This window comes from Pteropus medius, unplaced genomic scaffold (genome assembly GCF_902729225.1).
Source record: "Pteropus medius unplaced genomic scaffold, Ma_sr-lr_union100, whole genome shotgun sequence".
NCBI lineage: Eukaryota > Metazoa > Chordata > Mammalia > Chiroptera > Pteropodidae > Pteropus > Pteropus medius.
This window is the reverse complement of record NW_024350325.1, coordinates 6,804,100-6,816,918: the sequence shown is the minus strand read 5'-3', so window position 1 is coordinate 6,816,918 and position 12,819 is coordinate 6,804,100. Positions and strand designations below refer to the sequence as shown.

The 12,819-nt window shown below is 36.2% G+C and overlaps 1 protein-coding gene across 2 annotated transcripts in view; it reads left to right on the top strand.

The window, feature by feature from the left end:
* SUCLA2 (succinate-CoA ligase ADP-forming subunit beta) overlaps window positions 1–3,979 on the top strand; it is a 43,016-nt gene extending 39,037 nt beyond the window's left edge. The window contains exon 11 of one of the 2 annotated variants that reach the window (XM_039839346.1): window positions 3,200–3,979. In XM_039839346.1, the coding sequence (XP_039695280.1) occupies window positions 3,200–3,274 (75 nt within the window). In that variant the 3' untranslated portion in view covers window positions 3,275–3,979. The remainder of the gene's footprint in view (window positions 1–3,199) is intronic. The other variant, XM_039839347.1, reaches the window with a different exon arrangement.
* The last annotated feature ends 8,840 nt before the right edge of the window (window positions 3,980–12,819 follow it).

The following is a 12,819-nucleotide window of genomic DNA, read 5'->3' as shown; positions in this document are numbered from 1 at the left end:
TGTGTGTGTGTACATACGTGTGCGTGTGTGTGCATGTATGTGCATACAATACGCACGTTATTCTTTTTAATTTTAAATTTTCATTTAGAGTTGACATTCAATTTATGTTATATTAGTTTCAGGTGTACGGCAAAGTAGTTAGACATTTATTAATTTACAAACTGATCCCCACCCACTCCGATTAGTACCCACCTGACACCATACATAGTAATTACAGTATTATCGAATATGTACCCTAAGCTGTATTTTACATCCTCATGACTGTTTTGTAACTATCAATTTGTACTTTTTAATCCCTTCACCTTTTTCACCCAGCCCCTCAACCCCCCTTCCATCTAGCAATCACCAGTTCTCTGTATTTATCAGTCTCTTTCCATTTTGTTTGTTTGTTTATTTTTTTCTTTAAATTCCACATAGAAGTGAAATTATATGGTATTTGTCATTCTCTGTCTGACTTATTTCATTCAGCATAATACACTCTAGGCCCATCCATGTTGTTCCAAATGGTAGGATTTCATTTTTTTAAATAGCTGAGTAATATTCCATTGTATATATATGTACCACATCTTCTTTATCCAGTGGTCTCTTGATGGGTACTTAGATTGCTTCCATATCTTGGCTATTGTAAATAGTGCTGTAATGAACATAGAGGTGCATATGTTGTTTTGAATTAGTGTGTTGTTTTTCTTTGGATAAATACCCAGAAGTGCTATTGCTGGGTCATAAGGTAGTTTTTAATTTTTTGAGGAACTTCCAAACTGTTTTCCATAGTGGCTGTACCAATTTGCAATCCCACCAATAGTTCACAAGGATTCCCCTTTCTCCACATCCAGTTGTGTTTTGGTTTATTGATGATAGCTGTTCTGACAGGTGTGAAGTGATATCTCATTGTGGTTTAATTTTCATTTCTCTGATGATTTTGATGTTGAGCATCTTTTCCTATGTCTGTTGGCCATCTGTATGTACTCTTTGGAGAAATGCCTATTCAGGTTATCTGCCCATATTTTAAATGGATTATTCTTTTTGTTGTTAAATTGATAATTTTCTATTATTAACCCCTTATCAGATATGTCATTGGCAAATATCTTCTCCCATTCAGTAGGTTTTCTTTTTGTTTTGTTGATGGTTTTCTTTGCTGTGCAAAAACTTTTTAGTTTTATATAATCCCATTTGTTTATTTTTTCTTTTGTTTCCATTTCCTGAAGAGATATATTAGAAAAAATAGTACTAAGAGCAATGTCAGAGAGTTTACTGCCTATGTTTTATTCTAGGAGTTTTACGGTTTTGGCGCCTACATTTAAGTCTTTAATCCATTTGGAGTTTATTCTTGTATGTATATTATCTGTCCAGTTTTCTCAGCACCATTTATTGAATAGACTGTCTTTACCCCATTGTATATTCTTGCCTCTTTTGTCATAGATTAAATGACCATAGAGGCATGAATTTATTTCTGGGCTCTCTATTCTGTTCTGTTGATCTATGTGTCTGTTTGTATGCCAGTACCATGCTGTTTTGATTACTATAGCCTTGTAGTATAGTTTGATATCAGATAGTGTGGTACTTCCAACTTTGTTCTTCTTAAGATTGCTGTGACTATTCAGGATCTTTTATGGTTTCTTACAAATTTTAGGATTATTTGTTCTAGTTCTGTGAAAAATGCCATTGGTATTTTGATAGGGATTATATTGAATCTATAGATAGCTTTGGATAGTATGACATTTTAACATTGTTAATTATTCCTATCCATGAGCATGGTATATGCTTCCATTTATTTGTATCTTCTCCAATTTCTTTCTTTAATGACTTATAATTTTCCAAGTTAAAAGTCCTTTACCTTCTTGGTTAATTTGATTCCTAGGTTTTTGTTTTTAAAAAAAAATTTTTTTTTTTTTAATGCAATTGTAAATGGGACTGTTTTCTTAATTTCTCTTTCTGATAGTTCATTATTGTTGTATAAAAACAGCCGGTTTCTGAATGTTAATTTCATATCCTGCTATTTTACTGAATTCATTTATCAGTTCTAAGAGTTTTTTGGTAGAATCTTTAAATTTCTCCATATGTCATCTGCAAATAATGACAGTTTTACTTCTTTTCCAATTTGGATGCCTTTTATTTCTTTTTCTTGTCTGATAGCTGTGGCTAAACCATTTTTTGAACTCAATGGATTAAAACATATTTGATGTGGTTCAATCCATTTTAGTAATTTTTATTGATGCTCAAATTATCCCATCTTTGGTCAATGGGAACCTCTTCACTTGACTCCTGAGTCCTTTTTACATGCCCTGTGATATGCTTTCTGGTATAATGAGATGTTTCACATTCATCTTTACATTTCTTGTAATCGGCCAAATGGTATTTAGAGCTTTAAGGGTACTTATGGATACTGAGTTATTAATTGTTTTTAGGCTTTTTCAGTGGCAAATCTAGGAAAATATGTATTTTTTTAAAGAGAGAAATACATGAGTACATACTAATATTTCCAATAGATAAATTAACTTATTCAGAACCACATTTCATAAGCATTAGAGCGGGATTTGAACCCAAGGTGCCTAACTTTAAACTTTTGTTAACTACTCTACTGGGGAGGAGAGAAGTTGAATTCATTGTTTGGTTTTAGACAGGTTTAATTTGTATAATATTTTCATGCTTTAATTTGTATGGTACCCATTGGATATTTTCAGACTGATTGTGGAGAGAACATTGGAATTCAGGTTGATAATTGTTAACTTACTCACAGAAAGTAAAATACTAACTGCTAGACCCAAACTCCTATCCCAGTATTGTAAGTTAAGATGGTATACTTAAAAAAAAAAAACAGACTTATTTAGGTTTGGTTTGCATTGTGTAGTATCCAACTCAGACACTCACTGTTTCTGTCTTTTAGATAAAGTTTAGGCAATAAAAAGGTATATATATGTATATCAGATATGTGTGTGATATATATATGTGTATATATACATATTCAATAACTCAGATTTTATATAGATTATTGAAGGTATTGAATTGAAGTGCGGGTTATGAAAAGTGTCAGATTTGAGTGGCAAAATGCTTATAAGAGTGTAAAGTTATTTACAAAGATGTCAGAATAGCCTGATATTTTAAATGAAAAAGATTGAATGTGCATTAATTTCACATTGACCAATAGTTCTGATTTTGTGTTTTTGTGAAAATAGAGACAAAGTTTTTTTTTCCTTTTCAGGTTGTAAAGCTCTCTGAAATAGTGACCTTGGCCAAGCAAGCCCAGGTGGATGTGAAATTTCATTTGCCAATCTGATCTGAAAACCCGTTGGATGGCTGAAGGTGTTAAATGTGCTATAATCGTTAAAAATACTGTGTTCTTTATTATTATTATTCCTTTTCTCTTTAGTGTGTGAAGATTGTAATTGCTGTCTAGGCACAAAAACTTTTAAAAGCATTTGGTCTACATTTAATTCTTCTGTTGAGAATGAGCTGTTTGTATAAATAATATGGAATGCAGTTATCTAGTTTCTTTTGTTGCATCCTTTTTCATTTCTACAGAATGTCACTTGCAATATGTGTTTATTATTGTTGGATTCAACATTCTTCATTGATATGAGTCCTATGAATAAAATAAATATGAAGATAAAGTTTTATTCTTTAGTGTTAAAAATATATCTGATAAACTAGCCCCATTGGTAGAGCAATGTATTAAAACAATATTTTATATAAGAAGTGTTTATCTTCAACACCAAGTACGTAACTAAATATATCAATCACTATTTATAAACAGTTTTCAAACACTCCCCAGATTATTCTTTTAAGTATTTCAGGGAAGTAACTTGTTAATTATTTAAAGATTGTTTTAACCATTACAAGACACCGATAACTACAAGTCTTCATGATCATGTGGTATTGAGAAGAACCTGTAGGTTTGTATCAAATAAAGATATATTTTCTGAAGACTTGGCAGACAAAATTAACAATGTCAATTTAAGTTAATAAAAATATCCCAATGTGATTTGGATTAATGTTTTTTTTCCGCCCCCCCTTAAACACAGTAGAAGGTGACGTGTTCATCATTGCACTAAATACCTCTAGGAACTGATTTATAGATCATATACTGAAGCATGGCATTACATATTATAAGGCTACCTATGGATATTTCACTTGAATTCTACTGCTTATCTGTGTGCCATCTTGTACCTTCTCTAAAGCTAACACGTCATCTTTTGTGTCCCTATGTATATATATGTGTGTATGTGGGTGTGTGAGTGTGTGTGTGTATATTCGTCTTTTGCTCATTGCATAGAGCATTTGATATTTAACTATTAACAGTGTTAATCCCTATTAACAGTATTTCCTACCATGGTATTTACTGTTAATACTGTTAATCCCTATTTTAATTCTCCAAGTTATTGTTGAGTAGATCCATATAAACTGTTAATCCCTATTAACAGTACTAACAGTAAATACCATGGTAGGAAATAACAGCCATTGTGTGTGTGTGTGTGTGTGTGTGTGTGTGTGTGTGTGTACACACACACATACATACTGTGAGAGGCAGCATCGCATAATAATTATGAGTACAGAATTTGAAAGACTATCTGGCTTGAATCTGGGCTCCACTGCCTACTAGCTATATACGTTTGGGCAAGTTTCTAAATTTCAGTACTTCAGTTTCCTTTCTCATCCTCACTAGAATTATTTAGTGGGGAAAGAGAGAGGGAGAGAAATTATATTGAGAAATCATATAAAATGCATGTTCAAACCAACTAACTATACACATGCCATTATCTGTCAGTTGATCATCTATCTATGATCATTTATCTACCTGCCTGCTTATCTCCCTATGTTCCTTGCCTATATTGAAGACTAAATCAGAGCCATTAAACCATTTAAAATTGTGATAGTTATAATTAAAAGTACAAGCCTTTAGCTTTTAATTTAAAAACATTCATTCCAAAGAATGTTGGATAATGATTAGCTCAGAAAAGATTGGCATTTGTTGGAGTGTAGTCAGGAATTAAAAACATTGCTTGACATTTCAGAGAGGGTATTATGTAGCCTATTGGTGATATTAATGTTTCATCTATTCTTGCATAATACAGTCATGGGTCACTTAACAACAGGGACTCATTCTGAGAAATGCATTGTTAAGCGATTTTGTCAATGTGCCACAATCAGAGACTACATTTACACAAACCTGGGTGGTACATCTAGGCTATGTGCTATAGCCTATTGCTCCTAGACTATAAACCTGTACAGCATGTTACCTTACTGAATACTGTAAGCAGTAGTAACACAATGGTATTTGTGTATCTAAACATAGAAATGTTACAGCAAAAATATGATGTAAATGATAAAAAATGGTATACCTATATAGGACACTTACCGCGAATGGAGCTTGTAGGACTGGAAGTTGCTCTGGGTGAGTCAGTGAGTGAGTGGTGAGTGAATGTGAAGGCCTAGGGCATTACACTACTGTACACTTATATACACTGTACATTTAGGCTATGCTAAATAAGAAAATGATGCAATCGAGATGGTAAACATGAGAATGTATGAGGCTGCTGCTGATGTAATATGGCATAGTGTTTTACAGCAAACTTCAATAAGTCAAGAATACACAAATATAGTAAAATATATACACAAGTGACATATTAGCGAGTATATAATATATACAATTGTATTGCTATACTTTTACATGACTGACAGCAGCAGGTTTGTTTACACCAGCATCACCACAAATGCATGTAATGCGTTGATAGGATGGCTCTGATGGCAATAGGTGATAGGAATTTTCCAGCTGCATTATGATCTTAGGAGACCACTATTGTATATATGGTCTGTGGTTGACCAAAATGTTAAGCAACAGCTCATGGCTATTGGGCAAAGAAAGAATGTTTCAAGGTCAGAGTGACCAGTAGTATCAGTTATAACTCAGAAATGACAGGGCAGACTGAACAGTATCCAGTGGAATTGGAACATGATGTAACTAATCTTGGTTAGAGTGAGTATTATGTGATGGTGGAGGGAGAGTTTTGTGGAGAATGGAGTGTTCAAACAACTGGCTGGTAGCCACTTAGTACACCCTCCCACCTCATCCCTCGAGCACACATATACCCATGAATATTTTTTGTATAAGCTTGATACTTTTTCCATACAGCCCTACCTGGCTTTGGTGGGCGGGGCTGGGCGGGCTGAGGAGGAAGCCAACCTTAACATTTGAATTCTCCAAGTTATTGTCGAGTAGATCCATATAAACGTCTCCAGTTTCTGCATAGAATATGCAGTAGTACAGCCTTCCCCCACTCCCACCACAATCTTCTCTCCAAGGTTTTGCTTTTCATGATTTCAGTTATCCATGGTCAAGCAAGTTCTGAAACTATAAATGGAAAATTCCGAAAATAATTCATAAGTTTGAAATCACACACCGTTCTGAGTGGCATGACAAAATCTCTTGCTGTTTCATTTAGTCTTGCTCAGGACGTGAATCATCCCTTTGTCCAGCGTATCCACACTGGTATTTGCCTGTTGCTACCGACCCATTGGTCACTTAGTAGCCATCTCTGTGATCAGATCGACTGTCACGGCATCACAGGGCTTGTGTTCAAGTAACCCTTATTTTACTTAATGGCCCCAAAGCTCAAGAGTAGTGCTCCTGACAATTTGGACATGCCACAGAGAAACTAAAGCGATTCCATTAAGTGAAAAGGTGAAAGTACTTAAGGAATGAAAAAATAAAAAGTATACTGAGGTTGGTAATATCTATGGTAAGAACGAATCTTTGTTAAATTGTAGAGAAGAAAAATGCTGTCACAAACTGTGAAAGTCATGGCCACAATGTGTGAAATGCTTGGTTAAGATGGGTTGTGGGTAGAAGACATGACCAGCAAATGTGTTCCAGTTGAGGCAGTGTGTTGTGCCAGAAAGTACTGAACCTATAGAAGACTTCAGCAAGGATTGGAATGAGTGACACCAAGCCATTTACTGCAAGGAAGGATAGTTGCACAGATTCAGAAATAGGTTTGGACTGAAAAATATAAACGTTACTGGAAGAAAAAAGAGAGACTACGTTTATATATCTTTTATTATGATATATTGTTATAATTGTTTTATTATTATTGTTGCTAATTTTTTACCGTGCCTAATTTATGAATTAAATTATCATAGGTATGTATGTATAGGAAAAAATATATTTAGAGTTTGGTACTACATGTGAATTCGGGCATCCACTGGGGGTCTTGGAACGTATTTCCTGCAGATAAAGGGGAGGCTACTGTAACCAATTTTGACTGTTAAATCAACTTTACAGTTACAGAACTGAGGACAATAAGTGTGATAGATGCTGGTGCTTTGTAACAGAGGGGATTTTAAAACCCACACAGTAAGGGAGAAAACAAGCAAAAACCAAAAAAGAGAAAGCAACACTCACACAACCTTGTAGGACATTGAAGATGTTAATATTTTGGTGAATTGTTTCTGTCTGGCAAAGAATTCTATTTAAAGAAATTTTAAAATTATGGGTGTAAATGTTAGCAGTCTGTGGGTCAGGTGTGCAGGGCTGTAATTAGCATCATGCTCTTTGATCCTGTTGAAATGTAAAGGGGTAAGAAAAATCCTGTGGAAAAATTAGTTTTCAGATTTATGTACTCTATCATGTGGTGGTAGAAAAACCGAAATAAGATTTAGAGGTTTACGGTATAAAATGACAAAAGACAAAAGGTTGGTAAACCAATTTTTGCTTAAAGTGTGATTTAGAATGAGGAGGTTAAAGTGAAAGTATAAAATAACAATGATTTAAAAGTTGATGTCCACGGTGACAGCCTGAAGAGGATGAAACTGGAAAATGGAGTGCCCATGATGACACAGAAGAGACTTGAGACAAGAGGCCATGTGTCCTGGAGTGCCAGGATTTGACCTGCTATCTGAATGTTCCCGGGGTTGAGGCTGTGGCAGTCTTTGTTTTCCTTGTTAAAAAGCCACCTAGCTCTGTCAAGCTACTTTTTCCACTCTGAAGAAATTTAAAGGCCTTTGTTATTCATGACTTTGCCTCACAAGGAGATAAGACCATGGACAACTTTTTTATTTCTTTACAAGTAAGCAGCTTTTATTTTTCATTTTTTAATTCCTGTGTGTCCATTGTTGTTTTCTTCTTCATGTTTAGTGGAGAGGAAGCCCTGCCATGAGGAAGGGAGCCCTTGCCTTCCTTCACTGGATATTCTCACTGATGGTGCATCTTATTCAGTAATCAGCCATCCTGGAAAAATGAGACAGAAAGGGCCCTCCTTACCAGGATCCAGTCAGTCAGCTTCTTATAGGAGTTTGATTTGCCCTCCATGGTCACCTCCACTGTCTGTCATTCCATCTTTATAGCCTTTATGCCTTTGGCTTTAGCCTTTAGCTTCCTACATTAAGAAACACATATGTGAGGACTCCTGGACCTCACTGTACTTTTTCTGTGGTGGGCAGAATAGGCCCTTCACAGATGTCCACACCCTATTCTCTGGAACCTGTGTGTATGTAACTGTGGCAGAGGGACTTCGCAGAGGTGGTTAAAGCTGTGGGACTTAAAATAGGGAGATTATCCTGAATTATTCCTGTAGGCCTGACTTAATCTGTTTGGGCTTCTATAACAAACCTCCATAGACTTATAAAAAGCAGACTCCCAGCCTCACAGTTCTGGAGGCTGGGAGTCTACGATCAAGACTCCAGCAGATTCAGTGTCTAGTAAGCACCCACTTCTTAGGTCCTAGACGACCTCTTTTGCTGTGTCCTCACATGGTGGAAGGGGTGAGGGGCCTATCGAGCCTCTTTTGTAAAAAGCGTTAATCCTATTCATGAGGGCTCTCATGAGCTATCACCTCCCAAAGTCCCCACCTCCAAACGCTATCACTCTGGGCATTGGATTTCAACATACGAATTTTGGGGAGATACAAATATTCAGTCTGTAGCAAGGCCTTGTCTAATCACATGAGCCCTTAAAAGCAGAGAACAGTCTTCCTCCAGCTGAAGGTAAGAAAGATGCAGTTGGAGGGGAAGTTGAGAAATTCCAAGTGTGAGAAGAATTCAGTGTATTCTTACTGATTCTGTGATGTGGGAGTCCATGCACAAAGACCAGGGAGAAACCTTTAGCTGAGGGCAGCCCTCGGCTGACAGCCAGCAAGGAAACAGGGACCCCAGTCCCATAGCCAGAAGAAGCTGGATTTTGCTAATGTTGAAATGCATCTGTAGCAGATTCTTCCCAGAGCCCCCTGATGAAAACATACCTAGCTGCCACCTTGCTTTTGGCTTTGTGAGACTCCGAACAGAGAAATCAGACACACTCACTGGAGCTTCTGACATACAGAACTGAGATAATAAATTTGTGTTCTTTTGAGCTGCTAAATTTGGTGGTAAAATGGAAAACGGTATACTAACACATCTCTACTGCTGTATATTAGTTATAAGCCAAGTCTTCTCAAACTGAGATGAAGGGCCATTTTAAAAAATTAGAAATTTTAAAATTTCTAATTCTGCAGGAACTGATTCTTTTGTAACATACAATAAGAACAATTACTAGAAAAACTACATTAAAAGAGCATAGAAAATATAAGGCCCCCCTTTTTTTTTTTGCTTTGACAGCACAAAATTGCTCTTTCAAATTGCTATAAAAGTTTCTTATGCGTTTCTCTTAAATATCTGCCTATTGTCTTGCAGATTTGTGAGCTGTTTGTGGATCAGCATCAGTACACAGATCATGTTTTGTGTGAGACTGAGAATGGCTCTATCACATACAGTTTGTGAGGATGTAGACACATAAATTGGAAGTAGGTTGTGAACATCTAGGGTTGAGAGGCTCAGCATTGAGTAGTTTGTAGTCCATGTTATGGTACTCACAGCTTTGTAAATTAGTGAAGCAATTGCCATTAATCAAAAAAGCTACATGACTGCTGTGTGCCCCAGAGTCTAGTCAATGCTAAACCAGAAATCAATCAGCTGAGCAAGTTGGGACATGCAGTGAAAGGCCTGGGTGGCCCAAGCTTCGTGACTGGTTTTTATGCTGCTAATTGAACGCTAACATCATCAATGTCTTCGGTAGGAGTTGACTCACCACTAGTGGAGAACTTGCAGTCATGCAGTTCAGAGTGACAGTATCAGGGTGACGGGAGGACATTTCATAAGAAGGAAACTAGAGATACATCTTGAATAGTTCATGATTATTCCTATGATCAGTTCCAAAAGCAGAAAAACATCTTTTTATTCTGTTTTTGATACGTTTGATGAAACTAGCACTATTTTAGAAAAAGAGATCTTTGTTTTAGTGAAAATGATACTCCAATGATACAGAAAGTGCAAAGACAAATCGGAATGCCAGAACCCAGAGTTAACTCCTGTTAACAGTCTGGCAAACATTCTTTTTGTCTTCTCTACATATGAGCATATATGCACAGACATATGAGTATACTTTTATGTAAATGATATATGATATATATAATGTTCCACATTGTGCTTTTATTCAGCAGATGCTTAGGCATCTTTCCATGGTGTCCAATGTAGGTCTATGTCATTTTTAATGGCTGTGTACACAAGAGAATGTATGTACCATCATTATATATAACCCAGTGTTACATTATTGACATTTGGCTTCTACGTTTGAAACACTTCGAATAACAGAAGACAATGCTCTGGTGCACATGTTCAGCCTGTGGTTAATTTCTCCTTCAGATAAGAACCTATAAGTGGACTAGCTGTGTACAAGCATAACTATACTTAACATTTTCATGGCAGTTGCTGAACTACTTTGCAGAAAGTCTGTGTTGGTTACTCTTCCATTTGCAGTGCATAAGTTTTTCTATACCTTGGACAACAGTGCATTTCTAATTCCAACAGTCAGAAAAACATGTCCTTCCTGTTTATTGTTGACTAAGCTTTCATTTGTTTTCTAGATATTTGTGGTGGAGCATGTGTGACTTCCATTTGATGTTTTCTTATTGGTATTTTTCTTATTGATATTTAAAAACTTTTTGCATATTTGAGATTAACCATGAGATGAGAAACCCAATTATATTGTCCATAGAAGAGGACTATTTTAGCTATCTGCGGCCCCTGGATTAACTGTGAAATCTGTTTGAAGATGGAGGTGCAGACTAGTAAAGCATTTCCCACAAAGAACTTGAAGCTGAGTCTTTGCTGGACTCTCATGAACACTTCCAACATCAAGTTAGAAGAAATATCCTTGATATTACTATTGCATCTACTGTTACTTTATGTAGATTAAGTTACCTCAATTCTTAAATTATTTAATCTAAAAGGGCAGGCTTGATAATAAGTAACTAAAAGAATTGCTAAGGTCTCTTCTAACTGCAAGATTCTATAATTCTAGAATTCTTTCATCTACACAATTATTTCGAGAATCTATTTTCAGTATTTGTTCAGTTCATTCAACAGATATTAATTGAGCACCTCCTATGTGCCACACAATGGACCAGGTGTACTTTGGTATGCAGTGATAAATGAGAGACATGACCCCTCGTGGTGGTTATAATGTACCCGGGGAGATAGATATTAAGCAATTAAATAAAAACAAGCTTGCAAATAAACATAGAACTGAATTGTGAACCTAACGAGGAAAGGGATGACAAATAACTTAATAATCATGGGATATATATTTAGGTTTAATTGAATTTAGTATATTGTTTTTGAGGACCTACTTTGTACTAGGCACTGTGCTGAGTATTGAAGACACAGAGATGAGTAGGAGGAGAACCCTCCTGGGTGAGGTCCACTTGAAATTGTACCTGAATGGCACCTACGCCCCTCTCCTCAACTTCCATTTGATTTTTTTGGTCGATCTGTATATGTTTGGCTATTTTATCTGCTGTTCATCGCACACTCCTGGTGTAACAGTGAGTAAGGCTTTGTGGTACATTTTTGTCTGAGCATGCAGAATCGCCCTTATGTGTTTATGAATTTGATCTGAGGAAAATCATTGAGTGATTATGGACTTTGAAACTCCCAACTGAACTGCTGAACTGACACACAGTCAGCAGAACTGAGAATGATTGTCGAACATCTCATAAAATTGTAGGCTTAGATTCAAAGTGATCGCAGAGTATGCTCCTTCCTTTATTCAACGTATCTGGGTGCCTTTATGCCAGGCACTGTTCTGGGCACAGGGGGACATCAGTGAGCTGAGCAGACATGACTTCTTGCCCTCAGGGAACTTATGTTCTAACCCAACATTCAAACGTCATTACTTTCAACTTAAATGTTTTCAATACCAGGGAGCTTGTTTCCTTACTGGAAGCTATCCCATTTTAAAGAGTTCTAAACATTTGAAAGATCTCTGTTATATTGATTCTAAATCTACTTCCCTGTAGCTTTGTTAGTCTGAGGTTCTACCTTGGAACCACTTACAGTATATCTAATCCTTCTTTCACATGGCTGTCCATCAAACGTTTGAAATATTACTTGTGTTTCTTTTAAGCCTCCTCATTTTGTTATTTGATGTCTAGAAGCATAGAAATATGTCTAGATACATGAATACATGGATGTAATTTAACAATATAAATCAGTGGCACTTGATTTTGCTTGTTGTGTGTATCTTTTCTTTAATTCTCAAAATCCCTGAAGTCCAGGCATTATTAACCATCTTTCCACCTATGGTTGAAATAACAACTGACCTTCCTCTAGGTGTTAGTTTAGGGGATATTTTCATGTGCATAGTCATTTGGTGCTCACAACAACCCTGGCTGGCAAGTGTCATTCACATTTAACAGATGAAGTCACTGAGATGCAAAGAAGGTTAAATGGCTTAATAGAGGTGTCAGAGTGCTATTACCTGAACCGGGCCTTCTGACTTCAAATTCCACATTT